The 23,798-nt window shown below is 37.8% G+C and overlaps 1 protein-coding gene across 4 annotated transcripts in view; it reads right to left on the minus strand.

Annotated features, from left to right (window-relative positions):
* Nucleotides 1–10,651, minus strand: part of man1a1 (mannosidase, alpha, class 1A, member 1) — a 264,284-nt gene extending 253,633 nt beyond the window's left edge. Inside the window, exons 1-2 of one of the 4 annotated variants that reach the window (XM_030128573.1) lie at nucleotides 10,272–10,651; nucleotides 9,952–10,238 (exon numbers count right to left, since the gene is read on the minus strand). In XM_030128573.1, coding sequence (XP_029984433.1) covers nucleotides 9,952–10,238; nucleotides 10,272–10,497 — 513 coding nt within the window. In that variant the 5' untranslated portion in view covers nucleotides 10,498–10,651. Of the gene's footprint in view, nucleotides 1–9,951 lie in introns of all 4 variants that reach the window. The other 3 variants (XM_030128574.1, XM_030128572.1, XM_030128571.1) reach the window with 3 other exon arrangements.
* Nucleotides 10,652–23,798: the final 13,147 nt, after the last annotated feature.

Genomic DNA, 23,798 nt, shown 5'->3' on the forward strand with positions numbered 1-23,798 from the left:
CCTCTGTGTATTGACCCAGGTCTGCGTTATTACCCCCCGCAGCGTCTGCCTCCGAAGCCTTTGAGACGGCGGTGAAAGCCCAGACTGGAGACCGCAGGGAAGAACGCCACCGAGGCTTTGATTTGAAGCAGACAAACACATTCAGCTGATTGGACGATTGTGGCCGCCTCTCACAACAACTCGTTTAGCGGTTACAGCTCGGCCTCTGCCCGGCGCTAACACAACACTGGGACGCTCAACAACAACTCAGAGCGGGGGGGGGGGCAGGTCCGTGGACAACAAAGCATCGTGGGACTTGACCTAACGTTAAGAAGAAGTCGGACTGGTCAACGCAATTACAGGCTTCAGTATTTACTCTATGTGGACAAAAGTATTGGGACACGTTGACTTCATCATTTATGTTTTCATCTCTTTGTGTTTATTTGTCGATTCTTTGGTCATTTCTGTCTTGTTGCACCTTTTATTTTTATCCTTCATGTTATTTTCTTGTTGCATTTTTCTTCTCATGTCTTGTGTATTTTCATCTTTTACTCCATTTCCATGTTGTTTTTTACAACTGTTACATTGACACATCAAGTGTTTTCATCTTTTCTCGTCTTGTTCTGTTTCATGTCATTTTCACCTTGTTTCATCATTTATATTTTCATCTTTTACTCCATTTTCTTGTTGTTTTCTATGACTATTAATAAGTGTTTTCATCTTTTCTCGTCTTGTTCTGTTTTTTTGTCATTTTCACCTTGTTTCATTATTTATATTTTCATCTTTTACTCCATTTTCATGTTGTTTCCTATGACTATTACCAAGTGTTTTCATCTTTTCTCATCTTGTTCTAGGTTTTTTTTGTCATTTTCACCTCGTTTCATCATTTATATTTTCATCTCTTTGTGTTTATTTGTCGATTCTTTGGTCATTTCTGTCTTGTTCCATATTTTACGTCATTTTTTATCTTCTCACGTCTTGTACATTTTCATCTTTTACTCCATTTTCATGTTTTCTGACTGTTATCAAGCATTTTCATCTTTTCTCGTCTTTTTCTGGTTTTTTTTGTCATTTTCACCTTGTTTAATCATTTATATTTTCATCTTTTACTCCAGTTTCTTGTAATTTCCTATGACTGTTATCAAATGTTTTCATCTTTTCTCGTCTTGTTCTGTTTTATGTCATTTTCACCTCGTTTCATCATTTATATTTTCATCTCTTTGTGTTTATTCATCGATTCTTTGGTCAATTCTGTCTTGTTACACCTTTTATTTTCATCCTACATGTTATTTTCTTGCTGCATTTATCTTCTAATGTCTTGTACATTTGTCTTGTGTCATTACAAACAGACGTATTGTTTTGTCAAAGCAGTTATTTCTGTTTGTAAAACTGCGACTGAAACTCTGCCGTTTCCCCATGAGATTGTTTTTTTTTTTCTTTTTCTTCTAAATGACGCAACGAAATATCAACGTCTGCTAAACGCCGTGGACTTTAGATCCAGTTTCTTACACAATTGGCACAGCGATCATCCAGTCTGACAGCTGTTATAGTCTGAGGTTACAACTCGTCACTAAGAGGAAAAACAAGTTAGTCCATGTGTAACTAGATATGTCTGTGTGTTGGAAATACAGTCAGCGTTGCAGAAATGAGCCGTGGCAGTTCTTTGGATTGTTTAGTGACAGGAAAACAAATGCAAAAGTCTGCCAGAACCTCCAACCTAATGAAGCAGCTAATGAGCACAGTGTAAATGCAGGAAAACAATGGAATACTCAGCATAAAAGTATGTTTTCAGTTTTGTTCAGTTTGATCTTGGAGGTACAACATGTCCCACTGAGACACACAGTCCAACAGTTACTGCAGGAATTTAATGTCAGCTGAATATGATATCATAAAACTGCAGTGCATTCTGGGTTATTTTCATGATTTAAAAAAAAGCACAAACATGGTCAACACCATTCAATACATGGTGTTTAATTAATATAAGAACAAAACCATCTACTGATGTAAACTGTTTCATACCTGTTGATCCACACTGGGTTTATGTTCAGTTCGTGTGAGATTTTGCTGAAAAAGTACATTTTTCTTGTGATTTACATGTTGTTTTCTAGGACTGACATCAAGTGTTTTCATCTTTTCTCATCTTATTCTGTTTTAGGTCATTTTCACCTTGTTTCATCAATTATATCTTTATCTTTTAGTGTTTACTTGTCGATTCCTTGGTCATTTTTTCTGTCTTGTTCCCTGTTTTAGGCCATTTATACCTTATTTCATCTTTCATATTTTTATCTTATTGTGTTTATTTGTTGATTCTTTGGTCAGTTCTATCTTGTTACATATTTTACATCATTTTTTTTTATCTTGTCTTGCATATTTTCATCTTTTACTCCATTTTCATGTCGTCTTCTATGACTGTTATATTGACACATCAAATGTTTTCATCTTTTCTCATCTTCTTCCACGTTTTCATCTTTTTTACTTTACATTTTCATCTCGTTTCATTCATCATTGTCGATTCTTTGGTCATTTTTTCTGTCTTGTTCCCCATTTTAGGCCTGTTTCACCTTGTTTCATCTTTTATACTTTTATCTTATTGTGTTTATTTGTTGATTCTTTGGTCATTTCTATCTTGTTACATATTTTACATTTTTTTTAATCTTCTCTTGCATATTTTCATCTTTTACTCCATTTTCATGTCGTCTTCTATGACTGTTATATTGACACATTAAATGTTTTCCTCTTTTCTCGTCTTCTTCCACGTTTTCATCTTTTTTACTTTACATTTTCATCTCGTTTCATTCGTCATTGTTGATTCTTTGGTCATTTTTTTCTGTCTTGTTCCCCGTTTTAGGCCATTTACACCTTGTTTTATCTTTTATATTTTTATCTCATTGTGTTTATTTGTTGATTCTTTGGTCACTTCTGTCTTGTTACATATTTTATTTTCATCCTTCACGTTATTTTCTTGTTGCATTTTTCTAATGTCTTGTACATTTTCATCTTTCATCATATTTTGATGTGTTCAAGTTTATCCTGTAATAAAAGTGTATTTTGATGCCTTTGTGGAATGACGTGTCAAAGTACAGAACATATATGGACCACATGCTGTAGGAAACGCCTGGTTTTATTAAACACCAGTGTCATTTATAACAAATATTAGCGGACATGAGTATGTCCTGACAGCAGGTTATTAAAGTCCGCCTCGTTGTCGTGGCTGTAGGTTGAACAGACGTGATGAAGTCTGTAGAACCTGGAGTTTTGTTCTGCTGGTAATTGAACTGGATGTTCTGCTGATATAAAAGTCCGTGTTACTGTCGGCTTTGAGCTGACATTTCTCTGCGGACGACCCTGAGCAGACTGTCCTAGATTACAGCTGAGGAGCATCGGCCTCAAAGTCCCATCCACACCAAAATATGACGCATCTGATTAGGACCAGGAGGGTTCAACAACACGAGACATGATTCCAGGTCAAGGTTCTGCTGTGAATCTGCGTCTGTTTCAGGTTCATTAAAGCTGCTGTGAGTATGTGTTTGTGTTCCTTTTCTTCAGTGGTTTTGTTTTACTGTGTGTTTTAGGGTCAAAACAGGTTGAAGAACAGAAAAAGACAAAGAGAGGAACTGAAGTTTGACAGGTTTGGACTAAATAAGGCACTCAGAATGTACATCAATAAGAGATTTATACACACACACACACCTGGAACTGTTTATTTCAGTTGATTTTGTTGGTTATTTTTTACTCCTTTTTGTCCTTTTCACTCATTTTGTTGATTTTTGTTCATTTCTGTCAATTTTGCTATTTGTTTTATAGCATTTTCTTGATTATTTTGGTCATTTTCACTCATTGCAAGCTCTTTTTTTGCTAATTTTCTTTTTCTTTTTTTTTTTACTTACATTTTTATTGACATTTTATAAACACGTAGTCACAAAAAACATCAAAAAACAAATAAACACACTACATGACACTACATTCACATTATTCAGTCTTTCCAACATTTCGGGTTCTGTAATCAGTCCATTTATTCCACTTTTTGTCCATTTGTGTTTCTTGTAGTTGCAGTTGGTGAGTTATTATTATTACTAACCGGTTATTAACCAGTTCTTTTTGAGAACCGGTTCCCAGTAGCCTGATTGCTTGGAATCGTTTGCCTGCCTGCTTAACGATTCTGCTTATCGATTCCGCCTCCGTTGTGCACGTGCGATGACATCACATGTACGCTGCATTGTTTTGGTCAGAACGTAGACAACATGGCGTTGAGGCAGAACCGGTCTAAACAGACCACACCAGGTCCAAACAGACCACACCTGGTCTAAACAGACCACACCTGGTCTAAACAGACCGCACCAGGTCCAAACAGACCGCACCAGGTCCAAACAGACCACACCAGGTCCACTGGAACACTGTCAAAGCTTCCATGTCTTCAAAAGGGTGGAATCCCTCCAATATCCTTAAACATTTGTCCACAGCATGTGAATCATTTACAGGAATGTCATGTATTTGATACACTACTTAGCGGCGCTTGTGAATGTAGCGGCAGAGTGAATGCCGGGCTGGTTCCGGTTCCGTTGCGGGGAACAAACATCGTAACTCCTCAAATACAAGTTTCCGAAGGTAAGAAGGGAAAGGAAATGAGGTGCACAACAACGGGAGACAAGCCGAGCCGAGTCGAACCGGTTCCACGTAGTAGAAATGCGGCAATAGAGGAATTAGTAAAGAGTCTGTAGTTTCACTTTCACTGTCCAGCCCAGCATCATCTGTTCTTATTATTTGTTCATACTGTATATGTTCTATTTTCTGTGCAGATGGAAACATAAAAGACAGTTAATGCAAACACACCTGCTTGTACTGTTTTATTCCCTCACCCAATGAGAATCAATAAGAGAATCGATAAGGAATCGGATCAATAAGCAAAATCGATAATGGAATCGGAATCGTTAAATTCTTAATGATTCCCATCCCTAGTACTGAGAACAATGATTGATGTAAAACCAAAAATAAATTCATTCATTCAATAAATACCTAAAAATACTGATACATACTTTTTAATATCGATACAGTATTGCCAAATGAAATATCACGATATACTGCAGAACCGATATTTTCTTACAGCCCTAGTCCTCATGTCCACCATTATTTAATACTATTATATCCTATATATATCAATGTTCTTATTTTATATATTGCCCAATATATCAGATTTTGGCCAATATACTGGATATTGGCTTTTTTTTAGTCGGCTCTAATATAAATGTATTTATTGTGTTTTATATTTCAGCATTAATTCTCATTATTTTATTTTGCATTCAGTACATGATAACTTATTTAATTTATTTTTCCTAAAACATTTCAAGTACCCCCTGGGCTTCTTACAAGTACACCTGGGGGTACGGGTACCCCACTTTGGGAACCCCTGTTCTAGATCGATCCGCTCTTATTCAACAAGACAAAAACACTGAAACATTTACTTTCTCCGGGAAATAAACCCTCCTGCAGTAATTAGAACTGCTGACTTCCAAGGATAACACCATCTAAAATTACACCACAATAACTCTCATTATCATTTTATAGCGCAGCCCTGGTGAGAGGAAAATGCAAATATAAGGTCAGAGCTCATATTTACATAAAATTCCATCAGTGACTAATAGACGGCAGCGAAAAATCTGTTTCCATTCCTTCATCTGTGCTGGGAAACGGTGACGAACACATGGGACATCTGTGATACAGCCTATGCAACGACAGGCCGACGACAGGACGCACACGAGCTGCGAACTGTAATTTGTAAACAGTATGGTCCTCTCGCTGACATGATGCCTTTAATAATGCACCGCCTGGGTTGGCAGCGTGACAGCACAGTTTCTTAACCTTTTAGTGCTGTAAGTGATGTCATCTTAAGGGCCGGAATGCCTCCAGTTGGCAAAAAAAATACCACACAGCGATAAAAATATTGAATTTACTATGTTTTTTTGCAGAATATCGACCTTTTCCTCTTACTTAATAGGACCAGATCAAGCGAAAGTGATCAGTGTCCAAAATTAGACAAAATTAAACTTTCACCTATCATTTCTCAAATAGGCTCCTTTTTTTTTTCTTTAGCTTAACCCATAAAGACCCAAATAGGGATGTAACGATATGAAAATTTCATATCACGGTTATTGTGACCAAAATTATCACGGTTATCATTATTATCACGGTATTGTTGAAATGTGCTCAAAATGTTCAAAAAGTACTAATACACAACCTGAAATAACATAATCAAGATGTATTTTGGAAAAAAAAAAAAAAAAAACAAGCAAACAAAAAATAAGAATAATAAAATAATAGGCACAATGTACTTTCTGTTGCAGAAACATTCAAATATTAACATGTAAACATCAAACATACAAATGTGGATTAAAGATGGCACCTTATGACCATTGTTTGACCATTTTCCAGATCATTTTTGTGTTGAAAGTGCGGTAATCAAACACGGTTATCATTATAATTAGAATTTAAATGGTAATACTAACCGTCAGGAATTTCACCGCGGTTTATCATTATTCCGGTAATCGTTACATCCCTAGACCCAAACAGCCACTGACGACCAAAACTGTCTACTGATCTAAACTGTTTCATACCTGTTGATTTTAGGGCTGTAAGAAAATATCGGTTCAGCAATATATCACGATATTTCATTTCACAATACTGTATCGATATTAAAAAGTACTGTACCGATATTTTGAGGTATTTATTTAAATGCAGATACTGTGGAGGTTTATTTTTGTTTTGTTTTTTTTGTTTCTATTTTATTTATTATTATTTAACACTCTTTTATTAAATAATGTTAGTTCCTTTGTTGGGATTGAACTCAAATCCTGTTCTGATGTTAGTTGTGAACTAGTAGAATATGAACATTCGAACAGGATCTGAAACTGTAATATCTGTAAAACAGAATTTCAGTTTGAACACAGGAACATTTTGTGATATAGCATTAGATCCTGTTCTGATCAAATAAAAATGTGTTTAGTACTTGTACATATTTCTGGTGTAATTCAATTCTTCAAGGATATAATCATTTAAAAATAGAAACAGACCAAAAAAACTGCCTTTTTAAAAGTATCATGATATATCATATCATCAGCCTACTATTGTGATTTGTATCGTATCGCTAGATTCTTGCCGATGCACACCACTAGTTGATTTTAACCAGCCTGAATCCCGGATGAGCCCCCACATTTTTCAGCAATCCAGCTCAAATAAACAACATATACAAGAGAATCACACATGACATCTACTGATTTAACTGTTAAATACTTGTTGATCCACTAATCCTATCAATACATGTAAAGTTTTGCGCATATGTCCAATTGGAAAGCGAATATTGAGTGTACCTGCTTTCTTAGGTACCAGGAAGTAATGGTACTAATCTAAGTACTGATGTTCAAAGGGATCATGTGGATGTGGACAGGGGTCTGGATCAGCACTTATGGTGGTCTGATGCTCTAGAAGTCATGTTCCTTGCACCTTACATGTGTTTTTCTTGGTTTTTTTATATATACTTCTTGTATCTTTTTTGTTTTTTTTTTGGTTTTGGTTTTTTGTTACATCTAGGTAACAAACCATGTACAGTAACTTCATTGGCCTTGATTTTCTATATGACAATAAACAAAATTTAAAAATTTCACAAAAGTGATAAAGTCTTGTTAAGTTGTAAAGGGTTAAGGGCAGAAATGTCTACAGTTGGCAAAAAAAATCATACAGTGATGAAAAACTTTAATTTAGTCTTGTTTTTTTGCAGAATATTGACCTTTTCCTTTTACTACTTTCATCATACAAGTGTTTCCTGCTCGTATTTATTTAATTTTAATCTTACTTCTAATTCCATGTTTAAATAAATACCAAATTTTTCTGTTTTTCCCTTTATACTTCATTTTTCACTTGTCTGTGGTCTTCTCTATTTGTCTTTTGACATTTTGAATTTCAGAGTATTTCTATGAGTGCCAGAAAAATATCATACAGTGATGAAAATGTTGAATTTAGTCTTGTTTTTTTGCAGAATACTGACCCTTTCCTTTTACTGGCTTCATCATACATGTGCCTCCTGCTCGTATTTATTTATTTAATTTTAATCTTACTTCTAATTCCATGTTTAATCAAATACCAAACTTTTCTGTTTTTCCCTTTACACTTCATTTTTCACTCATTTGTTGTCTTCTCTATTTGTCTTTTTGACATTTCTGACATTTTGAATTTCACAGTATTTCTATGAGTGCCAGAAAAATATCATGCAGTGATGAAAATGTTAAATTTAATTTTGTTTTTTGCAGAATATTGACCCTTTCCTTTTACTAGTTTCATCATGTAAGTCTCTCCTGCTTGTATTTGTTTAAATTTAATCTTACTTCTAATTCTAGGCTATACTTCAGTAAATACCACATTTTTCTATTTTTCCCCTTTATACTCATTTTTCACTCATTTGTGGTCTTCTCTGCACTGCTGTTAACTGTGAAATTTCCCCACAGTCTTTTTCATTTCATCGTAAAAACAGTGCTTTATCATTATCTTTTAATCATCACAGTGATATTTCATTTCATCAATCTCACTCTTGAATCAGTGCTAATGAGCAGATCCAAACTCCTGGTGATAAAAATACTGCTTTATCATGATCATCATGGTGACATTTCCTTTTATCAACAGTCCTGCCATGCAAACACCTCCAGGGATGAGCACAAAAGCCAAACCCTGACCCCTAATTGTCAACCGAGAATCACGATATGCGATTTTCTACTGATTTCCAGTAAACGGTCGATACCCATCTGTTCAATATGCTCAACAGGAAAACAATACTCTATCTGCAAACTCACTCAGGCGTCGTCTCGGAGTCTCCCACCTGCTTTAATATTCACATCTATCTACCGGAGTGCTCTCCAAAAGCTATTTTTCATAATAAAGTCGTGATTTTTCATCGCTGTCTGGATGTGGTTGTAATTCAGGGTGGTCTTATGGTACAGGAGGATCCACCAGAAAGGATTTCCACTCATGTTTTCCCATCACACACTCTCACACACACACACAGTACAATGACATAACACAATCATATCAGACATGCTACCTGTTGGAGGCTGCAAACCAAACATCTCACTCCGATGTGAGCAGAGCAGAATTTGTCAAATAAATACAACTTGAATCAGTGGTAATGAGCACATCCAAACCTACTGCTGTGCCTCAAAGCAATGCATCATAGCTTTACAACAGCTCAGCTTCAGGGTATGAGCTGTAGCTGTGAATCCAGGTCATGTCTAGAGGCTAAAAGGTGGGTTTTACTGTCTACACATACATGATACCTATATACCCCCCACCATCACCACCACCACCACCTCCTCCAGAGCCGCATTGTGCTGTGTACGACAAGGGGAAACTTGACAGACAGGTACTTCAGTCCGGAGGGGGGCGGTGGATCCTGCATACATTCCTGATCTCCTTCAATTCCCTCAAAACTCATATATTTCCAACACAGGCGTCGGCGCCGAACTGCGTTTGGAAATGTCATGAAAATCAATGAATCAGCTTCGGTAGGGGGGGGTAGCGATTACGTCACATGGATAAGTCTACTTGGCTTTCAGCTAGGAGGGGTTCTGAGGAATTCGGCTACAAAAAATCGCATGTTATCGAAAGCAATTTGGGTGAAATTGTGAGTTTTATTCTTGATGCGCGGCTGGTTGTGCCGCTGCCGCTTGTTGTAACGCGTCCGCGGAATGGTTCGCTTTGACGCGCGAACAACGTGCAAAAGTTCTAATATTTTCTACTCTGTTCCATTCTGGTTTCTGCTTTCACAGCCGAATTGTAGATATGCTATTGCTGTTTCTTAAAAAGCGTAGCACTTAGTATAATCCAGAAGGGAAGCTATAAGAAAACAGCCAAAGCAGTGAATGCGTATGTTTGTTCACGGGGTTCGGAGCGGACGGGGGTTCTCCATCCACTGAGCTCAACAGATTCCCTTACCTCTTTGATTTTCGCCCGTCTGTCCCGGGTCTCCGCGTCCAGGGGTTCGTGTCCGGTGGCTCCAGGTGGACGGTGGTACTCAACGAAAGGTAAATTATTCCCATCCTTCCCACCTTGACCCTTACTCTCCTCGACAAGTTGGTCCTTCTCCTTCTTAATGTCCTGTTGGATCTGCTCCGGCCGTTTCTGGAGGGTGTCCTTGGCCTCCAGCAGGGCATTTTCGTGGTCTTTCCGGATCTTAGCCAGGACCCGGTCTTCGTTCCCAGCCGAACCCGAGTCCCCTCCGCCTCCTCCGCCGCCTCCGACGCCGCCTCCGCCGCTGTCCGGACCGGTGCGGGTGTTGGTCTCCACCGCGGAGGAATGGAAGAAAACTCCGCTGAGCAGCTTGGACGAGTCCGGGAGGAAGAAAATGGCCCCGAAACATAAGGTGATGAAAGCGCTGAAGACTAAGAGTAAAATGAATTTCTCTGTCAACCTGAAGGAGGTCGGGCTCGCGGACTTCCGATTCGGGGTCGCGGTGAAAGGCAGAAGAGTTGGAACTGGCATTTTCACCCCAAAGTCCCACAACCAAAGCGAAAACACAGAAAACCGCTCGTCTTTTCACTCGCGTGTTGGCTCAGACCCGTTCACAAATCCATTCAACCGAAGAAAAGGTGAAATAAGAGTGTGAAAAAGTTGCGGAGTGGAGCAGCTGTCCATACCGGAGACACTCCGCAGACAGCGCGAGACCGACGAAGCACACAGGAAGCAACGGCGGAGGGGGCGTGACTGGCAGCGCGCGCCAGCCAATCGACTCACACTTTGTGAAATGAGGGCGTGTCCTCACATAAGTCCGTATAAAAGCCCTCTGACAGCCGTTGTAGGACTTCATTTCACTCCAACTGCGGACTGGATGGATCCTACAGTAGAAAAGGGAAGTGTGTGTGTCTGGGGCATCACACAAAACATGGAAAGAGCTGACTGCTGCAGTTTGGCGTATTTATGTATTTTTGGTCGAGGAAGAGACTAGCGGAAACAGCAAGATGATAGAACCAAGATGTTTGGAGATATTAGTAATTTAGGAACACAATAGCCTTCCAATGGCTTATCACGTTGCTATTAGGGATGGGAACCTATAAGAATTTAACAATTCCGATTCCATTATCAATTTTGCTTATCGAACTGATTCTCTTATTGATTCTCATTGGGTGAGGGAATAAAAGAGTACAAACGGGTGTGTTTGCATTAACTGTCTTTTATATTTCCATCTGTACAGAAAATAGAACATATACAGTATGAACTAATAAGAGCAGATGACGCCGGGCTGGTTCGGGGGGCGTACAGTGACAGTGGAACTACAGACTCTTTACTAATTCCTCTATTGCTGCATTTCTACCTCGTGGAACCGGTTCGACTCGGCTCAGCTTGTCTCCCGTTGTTGTGCACCTCATTTCCTTTCCCTTCTTACCTTCAGAAACTTGTATTTGAGGAGTTACGATGTTTGTTGCCCACATCAGAACTGGAACTGGCCCGGTGTTCACTCTGCCACTACATTCACAAGAACCGCTAAGTAGTGTATCAAATACGTAACATTCCTGTAAATGATTCACATGCTGTGGACAAATGTTTGAGGATACTGGAGGGATTCCACCTTTAGAAGAAATGGAAGCTTTGACAGAGTTCAACTGGACCTGGTGTGGTCTGTTTAGACCTGGTGTGGTCTGTTTAGACCTGGTGTGGTCTGTTTGGACCTGGTGTGGTCTGTTTAGACCTGGTGTGGTCTGTGTAGACCTGGTGTGGTCTGTTTAGACCTGGTGTGGTCTGTTTAGACCTGGTGTGGTCTGTTTGGACCTGGTGTGGTCTGTTTAGACCTGGTGTGGTCTGTTTAGACCTGGTGTGGTCTGTTTGGACCTGGTGTGGTCTGTTTAGACCTGGTGTGGTCTGTTTAGACCTGGTGTGGTCTGTTTGGACCTGGTGTGGTCTGTTTAGACCTGGTGTGGTCTGTTTGGACCTGGTGTGGTCTGTTTAGACCTGGTGTGGTCTGTTTAGACCTGGTGTGGTCTGTTTAGACCTGGTATGGTCTGTCTGGACCTGGTGTGGTCTGTTTAGACCGGTTCTGCCTCAACACCATGTTGGCTTCGTTCTGACCAAAACAATGCACCGTATGTGTGACGTCATCGCGCATGCGCAACAAAGGCAGAATCGATAAGCAGAATTGTTAAGCAGGCAGGCAAACGATTCCAAGGAATCGAGCTACTGGGATCCGGTTCTCAAAAAGAACAGGTTCTCCATTCCCATCCCTAGTTGCTATACCAGAATCATCAATGAAGTGGGTTACCTAACAACAGATAATTAATAGGGCCAAGTTGCCATAGTGTCAAATGTCATGTGCAGAAACAGACATGTCAGCTTAGAGGTTATTAAACCAAAAATGACCATGGAATTTACCAAGAAAGTGACAGAATGAACTGGATCAGAGGATCTAGAACCTGTGGGATCCCAAAGCATCAACGTGCTAGTTAGTCATTATTAGTTTAACCTCCTCAGACCCAGCTGTGGGTTTTCTGTCCACATTTGTGGACAAGAGTTTCACAACTTTATACAAAACAAAGAAAAGAAAACTGTCCACCACAAAGGACATTCCATAAAAATTTTAAAAACTGCATCTGAAAAAAACTGTTGCATCATGATGTTTCCGATATAGGCACTGATTTAATGAAAAACAAAAAAAAGCTTATGCTTTGCTGACATTTCCTGGGTCTGAGGAGGTTAAAGACTACAGAGAATGACTTTTCACACTTGTTTTCACATTTTGACATGCAAATGGAGCTTCAAATGTAGTGATGTTAACAAGTTAGACATTCTGATAAACTGGTCATTGTTACACTGTACTATCCACGGATGGATGGATGGATGGATGGATGGATGGAGTATCATACAGAATACACTGAAAGAGAAACATTATTTTAGTTCAGTCTCAACAAAGGAACTAACATTATTTAATAAAACAGAGCTAAATAAAAATTAAAAAAAATATAAACAAAAAAGAAAAACTAAAAAACAAAAATGAACCTCCACAATATCTGCATTTGAATAAATACCTGAAAATATCAATTCAGTACTTTTTAATATTGATACAATATTGTAAAATGAAATATCATGATATTTTGCAGAACCAATATTTTCTAACAGCCCTAGTTTTTATGGGTTGAAGTGTCATTATTGTATATATTTATATTATATAGAATGAAACACAAAACACTCAGACAGTTATTACTGGACGGTGTGGTTGCTGCCTTGGCCAAGTCTGAAATTTCTGATTGATAGATAAATAAAGGTAAATAAATGTGAAATATTTACGATAAATCTTTTGTACTAAGTTCAGTTCAGATGTTAAATCACTAATTTTGTTTAACTGCCTGTTATTGAACCTAAAATGTCACATTTTTCCATCCTTTTTTATTGATTATCGTTGTTTTTGTAAATTATCTTCCTCTTTCTTTGAGTGGATCCAAAGGTACATTTTTTTTTCTATAAATAAACTCCGACCTGAACCTAACCCTTCGACAAACTGGAGCTTTGAGTGAAGGCTAGTTCTCATAAACCTCCTCGTCACCTCAGGACAACGTTCCCTTACGGTTATTTTACAGAAATAATATCTACTAGAACTTTTGAGGAACATTCACTGAAGGTTCACTCCATAAACCTTCACGCTCCCTCAGGCGTCGGTGAAGTTTATTCTTGATCTCCTTGAGGGAACGTTCCTTCAGGGTTTCCCAAAGGTTGTTTTATTTCCCAGAAGGCTGTTTTTGCAGAACCACAGATAGACTGATTCATCAGCACAATCTGACGCCGAAAGATCCAGAAGTCACAACAGCACTTTTTATCGTCTTGATTTTTTTTTTTTATGCTTTGGCAGCAGTTTAAGGGCACATAAAGAGTTCACAGAGGACAGCCTGCATTTAACAAGTCTGATTTAAAAAAAAAAACAGAATCCAAAAAATATCTACCAGTTTGACTTGTTTCTGTGCAGCATTTGTCTGCAAATGTAGTGAAACCATCGAATAAAGCCTTAGAAATAGATTTTAAAAAACTGAGGAAATGCATTAACTGGGACTATTACAAAAAACATCTGCAAACATTAAAAAAATAACCAATTTTAATTAAATTTTATGTCATTTTACAGAGAAATTGTGATTTAACTTAACCCATAAAGACCCACTGCTGCTTTTGCAGCCATTCCAAAAGAGTTTTTCTCTATATTTAACTTTTCTTATGTGATTTACAACCAATTTAGTGTTGTTCACTGACTGTTTTTGTTCATTTTATTGATCACTTTTACTCTTTTTGTTAATTTTATTGATCACTTTGACTGTTTTTGTTTATTTTATTGATCACTTTGACTGTTTTTGTTCATTTTATTCATCACTTTATCTGTTTTTACTCATGCTAATATGCTTATTTTATTCTTTTTACTTCATTTTAGTCAATTTTCCCCACGTTATTCATTATTTTACAGATTTTTCATTAATTTTTATTCATTTTATTGCTTATTTTATTCTTTTTTACTTAATGTTAGTTATTTTTTCCTATGTTATTTATTATTTTGCATGTTTTTCAGTAATCTTTATTTTATTGCTTATTTTATTCTTTTTTACTTAATGTTAGTCATTTTTTCTTGTGTTATTTCTTATTTTGCATGTTTTTCATTCATTTTATTGCTTATGTCATTCTTTTTACTTAATGTTAGTCAATCTTTCCTATGTTATTATTTTGCATGTTTTTCATTCATTTTTATTCATTTTATTGCTTATTTTATTCCTTTTTTACTTAATATTACTCAATTTTTCCCACATTATATATTATTTTGCACACTTTTCATTCATATTTACATCAGTAGATGGTTTTGGTCGGTGGGCTGGTTCATAATGATGCTCGGTTTGTAATGGGACTAGTACAAAGGCTGAACCCAAATGCAAGACCAGAACACAGATGACCAATTGAGAGTGTTTATTAAACACAATCACAGTAGTAAAAACACAGCACAAAATAGTTAACACGTCTGTGAAGGCGTGTGATTCTGGACTCTTCGTCCGGGCTGTGAACGGGGAATATGGATGGTCAGCACGGCCGAGCCGGAGGATTCCCGTCAACACCCCGACTAGGGCAAAACAGAGGATAGTCAAAAAACAAGCCAGGTCATACACAGGAGGGCAATTCAGGAGGCAACGGGACATGAGGGAAAGGCTACTCACGGTCAGGGTCCAGGCGAGGGTCGAAACACAAGGTAACACGTTGGAGGCTGAGGTAGTCAGGGAATAGGCAGAATCAGAAGTCGAAGTACGAACCAGGTCAGAACCAGACGAGCAGGCAGACGAGGAACAGGCAGAATCGGTGGTCGGAAGGCAAAACGGGTCAAGAACGGGCAGACAGACTGACAGGTATCCAAAAACACTGGTAAGTGAGCACACAAAGGTAGAACACAAACTGGCAAAGGAACAGGGGAAAACACAGGGTTTAAATACACAAGAGGGAGGGAAGACAATAGGACACAGGTGGAGATAATCAGGGAGGAGTCAGGTAATCAGGAGCAGGTGAAACAATCAAGGAGGGGAAGTAAAAACACCAGACATGACACAAGAGGGAAACTGAACAAAATAAAACAGGAAATGACAGAGAAAACAGAAAAGACAGACACAGTCTGGGAGCAGACATGACACGGTTAACATTTTGATGCACAGGGAACATAAGAGGTGGTCCGATAGATGTTCACAGTTAGATTTAGGCACAAAAACAACTCGGTTAGAGCGGCATTGACTTAAATTAGACAAATAAACAAAGCATGAGACAGGATTCAAGGCCTGGTCTACCTCCTGTTAAGGTTGAACCACGTCATCTGTCAGTTTTCCACATCTAAGGACTTCTATCTGGTCCCGAAAGTCGAAAATAGACACCTGGCACCGAAAATAGATGCCAAGGACTCGTAACTAACAGGCAGAAACTGTCAACTTCGGAGTGAGAACAGACTCCGGGTTCTGGTGGAGAAGGTTATTCTTGAAAACCTTCCAGTGACTTTGTGGATTTTCCATGGAGATACCGATTAATTCCAACCTTGAGACATAAGGAACAGGAGGCTACGGGAGGAAGAGAGAAATAATAATCCCAATAAAAACTGAGTGAAAAACATCGTAAATAACTGAAGATTCTTTACATAATACAGATTTTAAAAAAAGAACAGTGGTTACAGCTACAAGTGGCAAACGCTGAAACATCCATAAATAAAAACCAAGTTGTGTTGGTTTTGATATGGATTACCTTCATATTTCATGGGCAGACGTTTCAAACTTTTATTGACACGAGGATAAAAAAGGTGTTCAAAGCTAACCTGGTGTTTTCGCCGTGGTCCCTGACAGCATTTGGACGGTGGGTGATTATCCTGCATGGGCACAGTGTGTACGGAGGTGGACGGCACAGGTGGACGCACACACACACACACACACACACACACACACACACACACACCTTCAAAAACAACGCTGTAATTAGGCTTTGAAAGATAAAAGATCAACTTCTGACCAACTCCATGGACCTGGTTTTACCCTGGAAGCCTGATTTACAACAAAGAACAAGAGCTTTCATTTCAGTAAAAGGTGGTAAAAAGGCTCCAAAGCCTCTGTTCTGTCGTGTCTGTTGTTTTGCTGTTCTGTTTTGATGTTTTGTTGTTCTGTTTTGTTGTTTTGCTGTCTTGTTCTGTTTTGCTGTTTTGTTGTTTTGTTGTTTTGCTGTTTTGTTGTTTTGTTGTTTTGCTGTTTTGTTGTTTTGATGTTTTGTTGTGCTGTTTTGTTGTTTTGCTTTCTTGTTCTGTTTTGTTGTTTTGTTGTTCTGTTTTGCTGTTTTGTTGTTTTGCTGTTCTGTTTTGTTGTTTTGTTGTTCTGTTTTGTTGTTTTGCTGTTCTGTTTTGTTGTTTTGTTGTTTTGCTGTTCTGTTTTGTTGTTTTGCTGCTCTGTTTTGTTGTTTTGTTTTGTTGTTTTGTTGTTTTGCTGTTCTGTTTTGTTGTTCTGTTTTGTTGTTGTGTTGTTCTGTTTTGTTGTTTTGCTGTTTTGCTGTTCTGTTTTGTTGTTTTGTTGTTCTGTTTTGTTGTTTTGCTGTTTTGCTGTTCTGTTTTGTTGTTTTGTTGTTCTGTTTTGTTGTTTTGCTGTTTTGTTGTTCTGTTTTGTTGTTTTGCTGTTCTGTTTTGTTGTTTTGTTGTTCTGTTTTGTTGTTTTGCTGTTTTGTTGTTCTGTTTTGTTGTTTTGCTGTTTTGCTGTTCTGTTTTGTTGTTTTGCTGCTCTGTTTTGTTGTTTTGTTTTGTTGTTTTGTTGTTTTGCTGTTCTGTTTTGTTGTTTTGTTGTTTTGCTGTTCTGTTTTGTTGTTTTGTTGTTTTGTTGTTTTGCTGTTCTGTTTTGTTGTTTTGTTGTTTTGCTGTTCTGTTTTGTTGTTTTGTTGTTTTGTTGTTTTGTTTTGTTGTTTTGCTGTTTTGCTGTTCTGTTTTGTTGTTTTGTTGTTTTGTTGTTTTGCTGTTCTGTTTGTTGTTTTGCTGTTTTGCTGTTCTGTTTTGTTGTTTTGTTGTTTTGTTGTTTTGTTGTTTTGCTGTTCTGTTTTGTTGTTTTGTTGTTTTGCTGTTCTGTTTTGTTGTTTTGTTGTTTTGTTGTTTTGTTTTGTTGTTTTGCTGTTTTGCTGTTCTGTTTTGTTGTTTTGTTGTTTTGTTGTTTTGTTGTTCTGTTTTGTTGTTTTGTTGTTTTGCTGTTCTGTTTTGTTGTTTTGTTGTTTTGCTGTTCTGTTTTGTTGTTTTGTTGTTTTGTTGTTTTGTTGTTTTGTTTTGTTGTTTTGCTGTTTTGCTGTTCTGTTTTGTTGTTTTGTTGTTTTGTTGTTTTGTTGTTCTGTTTTGTTGTTTTGTTGTTTTGCTGTTCTGTTTTGTTGTTTTGTTGTTTTGTTGTTTTGCTGTTCTGTTTTGTTGTTTTGTTGTTTTGTTGTTTTGCTGTTCTGTTTTGTTGTTTTGTTGTTTTGTTGTTTTGTTTTGTTGTTTTGCTGTTTTGCTGTTCTGTTTTGTTGTTTTGTTGTTTTGTTGTTTTGCTGTTCTGTTTTGTTGTTTTGCTGTTTTGCTGTTCTGTTTTGTTGTTTTGTTGTTTTGTTGTTTTGCTGTTCTGTTTTGTTGTTTTGCTGTTTTGCTGTTCTGTTTTGTTGTTTTGTTGTTTTGTTGTTTTGCTGTTCTGTTCTATTGTTCTGTTGTTCTGTTGTTATTAGTGAGTTAATTTTGCAGCATTCATCAGCAGAACGTGACACTGAACGCTCAAAAACTGTCAACAACATTTGTCATCTTGATCTTTATTTTCTAAAGCTTTGGCAGCAGTTTAACACACATTATGTTCATTATGTTTTATTGCATTTATTTGACTGTACAGTACTTTGGAAACCTTTGTGTTTGTTTAAATTTGTACTTTATAAATATAAAATAGATGGACTGGAAAACCAGACCCGTTGTTTGGTAATAAAGTATTTTTGAGTGTTTTTACAGGTTTATTAACTTCACACAGGAGCTGGACTCAACATGTGGCTTTCACTGAACAGGAAATAAATGAAAAATCATCATTAAAGCTGTCAAATAAATGCATTTGTGTAAAAAGTATAACATTTGTGTCTGAGATGTCGTGCTCCAGAACAATAAAGCTGCATAATTTCATAACACACAAAGTACAAGAAGCTCAGATTTGTACTCGTTTCTTTCTTCTCTGTTTATCTGGGACGTTTCATTGAGATGAAGAATGAAGTGAACATATAATTACATACAGAATACATGCTTACAGAACACAGCTCATGCACATACACAAATAGAACTGAGACTGAAAACAGTTTCACGAATTACTGAAAATAGAAGCTACTAGAGCTCTGAAGGACGCTCTGTTGTGGTGTACACATACAATCTGTATTTTTACCCTCATTCCTGCAATTAAATCCATCTGTTTGTCTGTATTTATGTACGAAACCCAAAACCTAGCATGCATTTTGGATTATTCTACATAAATGTGGTCTGAACTATATGTTGGTCCTCCTTAACCCATAAACACCCAAAAATCCACCACTATTTACTGATATAATAATAAATAAAATAAAATAAAAATGTCCAAAATACTAAATAATGCGGGAAAAAATGGACTAAAATTAAGTAAAAATGAATAAAATAAGGAACTAAATGAACAAAAACAGCCAAAGTGATCAATAATATGAATGAAAACGAACAATTAATTGACAACAAGAACAAAATAAGCCACAAACTGAATGAATTTGTAGCAAAAATAATAAACCCATAAAGTCTGATAAATGACAGTGGATGGACACACTTGGTTTATGTTCAGTTATTGGTATATTTGGCTGAAAAAGTCACTTTTTCGTAAGTTTTTTTTTTGTTTTTGATAAAATAACCTTTGGATTTACTCTTTATCTTTATTGCTTTAATGAACATCTACATGCTTAGTGAATTAAATACAGGAAAATACATGATTTACACTGAAAAAAATGTAAAATACAGAGGATAATATTAGAATTAATGGTGATAAATGTCATTTTAAAAAAAAGTTAAATATATAAAAGTAGCACTGGGTCTTTGTGGGTTAATCTCCAGGGAAACTGTTGTGCGTTACAAAAAACTTAAAATGAAAAATACTCCCACTAATAATAATAATAATAGTAATAATAATAATAACAGTAATACATAAAATGGACAAAACTGAAGAAAAAAAATCACAAAATGATTAATAAAAAAAATATAAGCAAAAATGAACTAAAATGAAGTAAAAATTAACATAATAATCAACAAAATTAAAAAAAAAAAAAAATCAGCAAATTAATTAATGAACGAATTAATGAACAAGAACATGAACTAAACTAAACATGAACAAGGTTGTAGACGTTTGTTTTTATGTTCAGATAATGATATATTTGACTGAAAAAGTCACTTTTTCAGTCAAATATAAATAAATCTCTTTAAAAAGGTTAAATAAACAGAAAAACTCATTTGGGAACTGACATAAAAGTACCCCTGGGTGTTTATGAGTTAAATATCTGTTGTTCTTTCCTCAGTTTTCTGCTCAATACTGCCCCCCATGGACCCTGAGGACACTGCAGTTATTAATGGTTGATATGATCTAAAGCACAGGTGTCAAACATGTGGCCCGGGGGCCAAAACTGGCCTGCCAAAGGGTCCAGTCCGGCCCCTAGGATGAATTTGTGAAATGCAGAAATTCCACTGAAGATATGAACAGTCAAGGATGTTCAAATAATTTTAGGTCAGTTCAATCTAAAGTGGATCAGACCAGTAAAATACTATCAGAATAACCTATAAATAATGAAAAAGGCAAATTTTCCTCTTTGGTGTAGTGTTAAAAAAAAAAAACATAGTAAAATTACACAAATGTTTACATTTACAGACTAGACTTTTACAAAAAATGTGAATAACCTGAACAAATATGAACCTCAAATGTCTTAAGAGCAGTATGTGGAATTGTGCCAGTATTCTGCCTGTTATTAAATGTTTTGTGTTTTTTCAGATCCACTGTCATGTGTAAGTTGTGATGCACATGTATAAATGATAAACTGAGGTGTAATATTGTTAAAATTGTACTTATTTTTCTTAAGAATTTTCAGGTTGTTCATATTTGCTCATGTTACGTTCAAGTCCAATTTGTACATGTAAACATTTTCATTATGGAATTGTACTTTTTTCACTCAAAAACACAGAGAAAACTTTGGAAATGACAGTATTTCTAAATTCTTATTCTATTATTTCTGTTATTTGACTGGTCCGGCCCACTTCATATCCTGTTAGGCTGTGTGTGGAACTGGACTGACCTGACTTTGAGCCCCTGATGTGAAGACTCGATGGTTTATTCAAACTCAGATATCTGTAAACTGGTTGGATTCATGTGTTTAGTGTTTGTGTGAAATAAACCCATGTGGTCCACTTCAGTCCTTCACAGGCACGTGCACACATAGGGCCCAAAGGAGGCTTGAGCCCCTGCCCTTTTTGCCTCGTAGAAAAAGTGCCCTTTTTACTTTTAAAAGAAAACGGCTGTATAAAAACACCACGGTTATCTACCGTACACATTTCCTTGTAGTAGTGCGTCATGGTGTTGTATGTGTGTGGAGTCTGATGACGCTTCTCTGTCAGCTGTCTGTCACTGTGGGGCGGGGCTTCCCCATGCTGCACGCTCACACGCATGTACGGAGAAAGAGAGAGGGAGAGAGAGAGAGAGAGAGAGAGAGAGAGAGAGAGAGAGAGGTACAGTCCTTGGTCACATCTCCAGTCTGTGTAGTTCGTGCACAGATGAGACAGGACAGTGGATGGACTTCAACCTCTGTGGCTTATCACCCCCCCCCCCCCCCCCCCCCAACATTACTGAATGTACTGAATCACAGCGGAAACAGAATCATTCACTCCGCTTGATTTCACTGACAGTTTACATTTGTTTCCAGATCTTCAGTTTCTTGTGCGTTTGCTGCTGTGAATGCTTCTGCAGTAGGAACAGGAAACTCCAGCAGCAGTCACAGTAGGACTGGTTTATGTGCAGCCTGGACGATTCTTTTAAATGAAAGCTGCGTTAATGTGCACCTTGGGAAAAATATGATATTAGCCTTAGCTTACCAGTGTGGAAGTTGTGACTGGGTTTTGGGGAGTGGGTAAATTGTTGTAGTTTCTTGTGAATCTAATCTCAGTCTCAGACTGTTAGCTCTGCTACGACAACAACTAATCCTGTAGGTCCACATGTGGGCTGCAGTCCTGTAGGCATGCACCCTGAACTACAGACTAAACACCACTGGTTTTCTAGTATGTATTTCTATATTTTTGTCAGTGTTCAATGTTTCACAGTTGAATGTCCATGTGGTACAATCTTTATCTTCAACAGTATATAGCCTGATAATAAGCCAATGTTCTGTTGCTTTTTAGAACTGCAGCTGAATCGCGTGTCCTCCAAACCTCAGTATTTTGATCCATTTTGACAATAATTTGTTGACACAAGAGAAACAGCAGTTGCATCACTCACAGCTACACAGTATACACAGCGGTGTTGTTGTTGTTGTTATCTGTGGCTACTTTATTCATTTGACATTCAGCCACATATTGTGTTATTAAGGCCTGAAAACAAAAAACAAAAAAACAATCTGATGCACACATACTGGCCGTTTGTGGCTTTGAGCCCCTGAACCTCTATAATCCTGTGCACGTCCCTGGTCCTTCAGTACCAGTACTTGTGTTCCACCCAGGCCCTTCAGCGTCACCTGATCCACCTGGAAGGCCTGTTGGAACCTGCTGGAACATCTGCCATTAGAGATCTGATCCCAGCTGCTGAAGTATTCATGCTGCTAAACTGTGTCTGCTAATGTGATGGGACTGGGTTTTCTGCTCCGCATTCATGTAAACAGGTGCAGTTATAGACTCAGGCAGGGCCCGGAGGGGGGGGGGGGGGGGGTTCCTGTTCAAGAACCTGGATTTGGTCTGGTGGTTTGGAGGCCACACCATCAATCATTTACTAAACATGGAAAACCAATATGACAACTTCAACCATTACAGTTTATGACACATGTTTTAGTGACGACAGAATATTCAAGTGATCAAATATGTTCTATTGATGTTCCAAACTCTGCCCAGTAGGGGTCAGTCTGGTGCCAGAACACACTTAGTTCTACCAAAACCACCAACGAACCAACCCTATGTATCCACAGACTGAACCAGACACTGAATAAAGGATGAAGATCATTGTTTACACACATCTGTATGCTGGTTAGCTTAGCTCTGTTAGCTTAGCTCTTTTAGCTTAGCTCACAGAAAGCCACAGTAAAACCTCCAGTTAAGTCCAATTTAAGTCCAATTTAACCATCTACAACAAACAGAAAACAAACTAAAAGATGGTTTAAACAGACTGAAAGTTGGTGAAACTAGCATAAAATACAGTAGAATTAAGCGACAAGGTGGAAAAAGTGAACTAAGAGATAAGAAAATCAAGCTAAAAGATGCTAAAACCCAACTACAGGGCAATTAAACTAGACTAAAGTATAATAAAACCAAACTAAAATGGTTTAAACAGGCTAAGAGTTGGTGAAACTAGCATACAAGACAGTAAAATTAAGCTAAAAAGGTGGAAAAAGTGAACTAAAAGATAATAAAGCTAAGCTAAAAGACTCCATACCTCTGGCTCCTACCAGTGTAGTACGTAACTTGGGAGTCATGATTGATAATCAGTTGACCTTCACGGATCACGTTGCCTCTGTCACCCGATCATGCCGTTTCACTCTGTTCAACCTAAGAAAGATCAGGCCATACCTAACCCAGCAGGTCACCCAGCTCCTGGTGCAGACAATGGTTATCTCCTGTCTTGACTACTGCAATGCTCTTCTAACGGGCCTCCCAGCTTGTGTTGTCAAACCACTACAGATGGTCCAGAATGCAGCAGCGCGTCTGGTCTTCAATCCGCCTAAAAGGGCACATGTCACCCCCTTACTCACCCTAAAAGGGCACATGTCACCCCCTTACTCATTGAGTTACACTGGCTACCCATAGCTGCCCGCATCAAATTCAAATCTTTAATCCTAGCCTACAAAATTCTCCGTGGGTCTGCTCCTGTCTATTTAGGTGCACTAATAAAAGCTTATGTCGCCCCACGACCACTCCGCTCGTCTGGGGAACGTAGTCTGGTGGTCCCCAGACCTTGTACAAGACAATCCAGGCTCTTTTCATGGGTTGTTCCACGTTGGTGGAACGCTCTACCAAGTGCTACAAGAACAGAGTCATCCCTGCCTATCTTCAAGAAGCTCCTGAAGACCCAGCTCTTCCGAGA

This window comes from Sphaeramia orbicularis, chromosome 24 (assembly GCF_902148855.1).
Source record: "Sphaeramia orbicularis chromosome 24, fSphaOr1.1, whole genome shotgun sequence".
In the NCBI taxonomy this organism is placed as follows: domain Eukaryota; kingdom Metazoa; phylum Chordata; class Actinopteri; order Kurtiformes; family Apogonidae; genus Sphaeramia; species Sphaeramia orbicularis.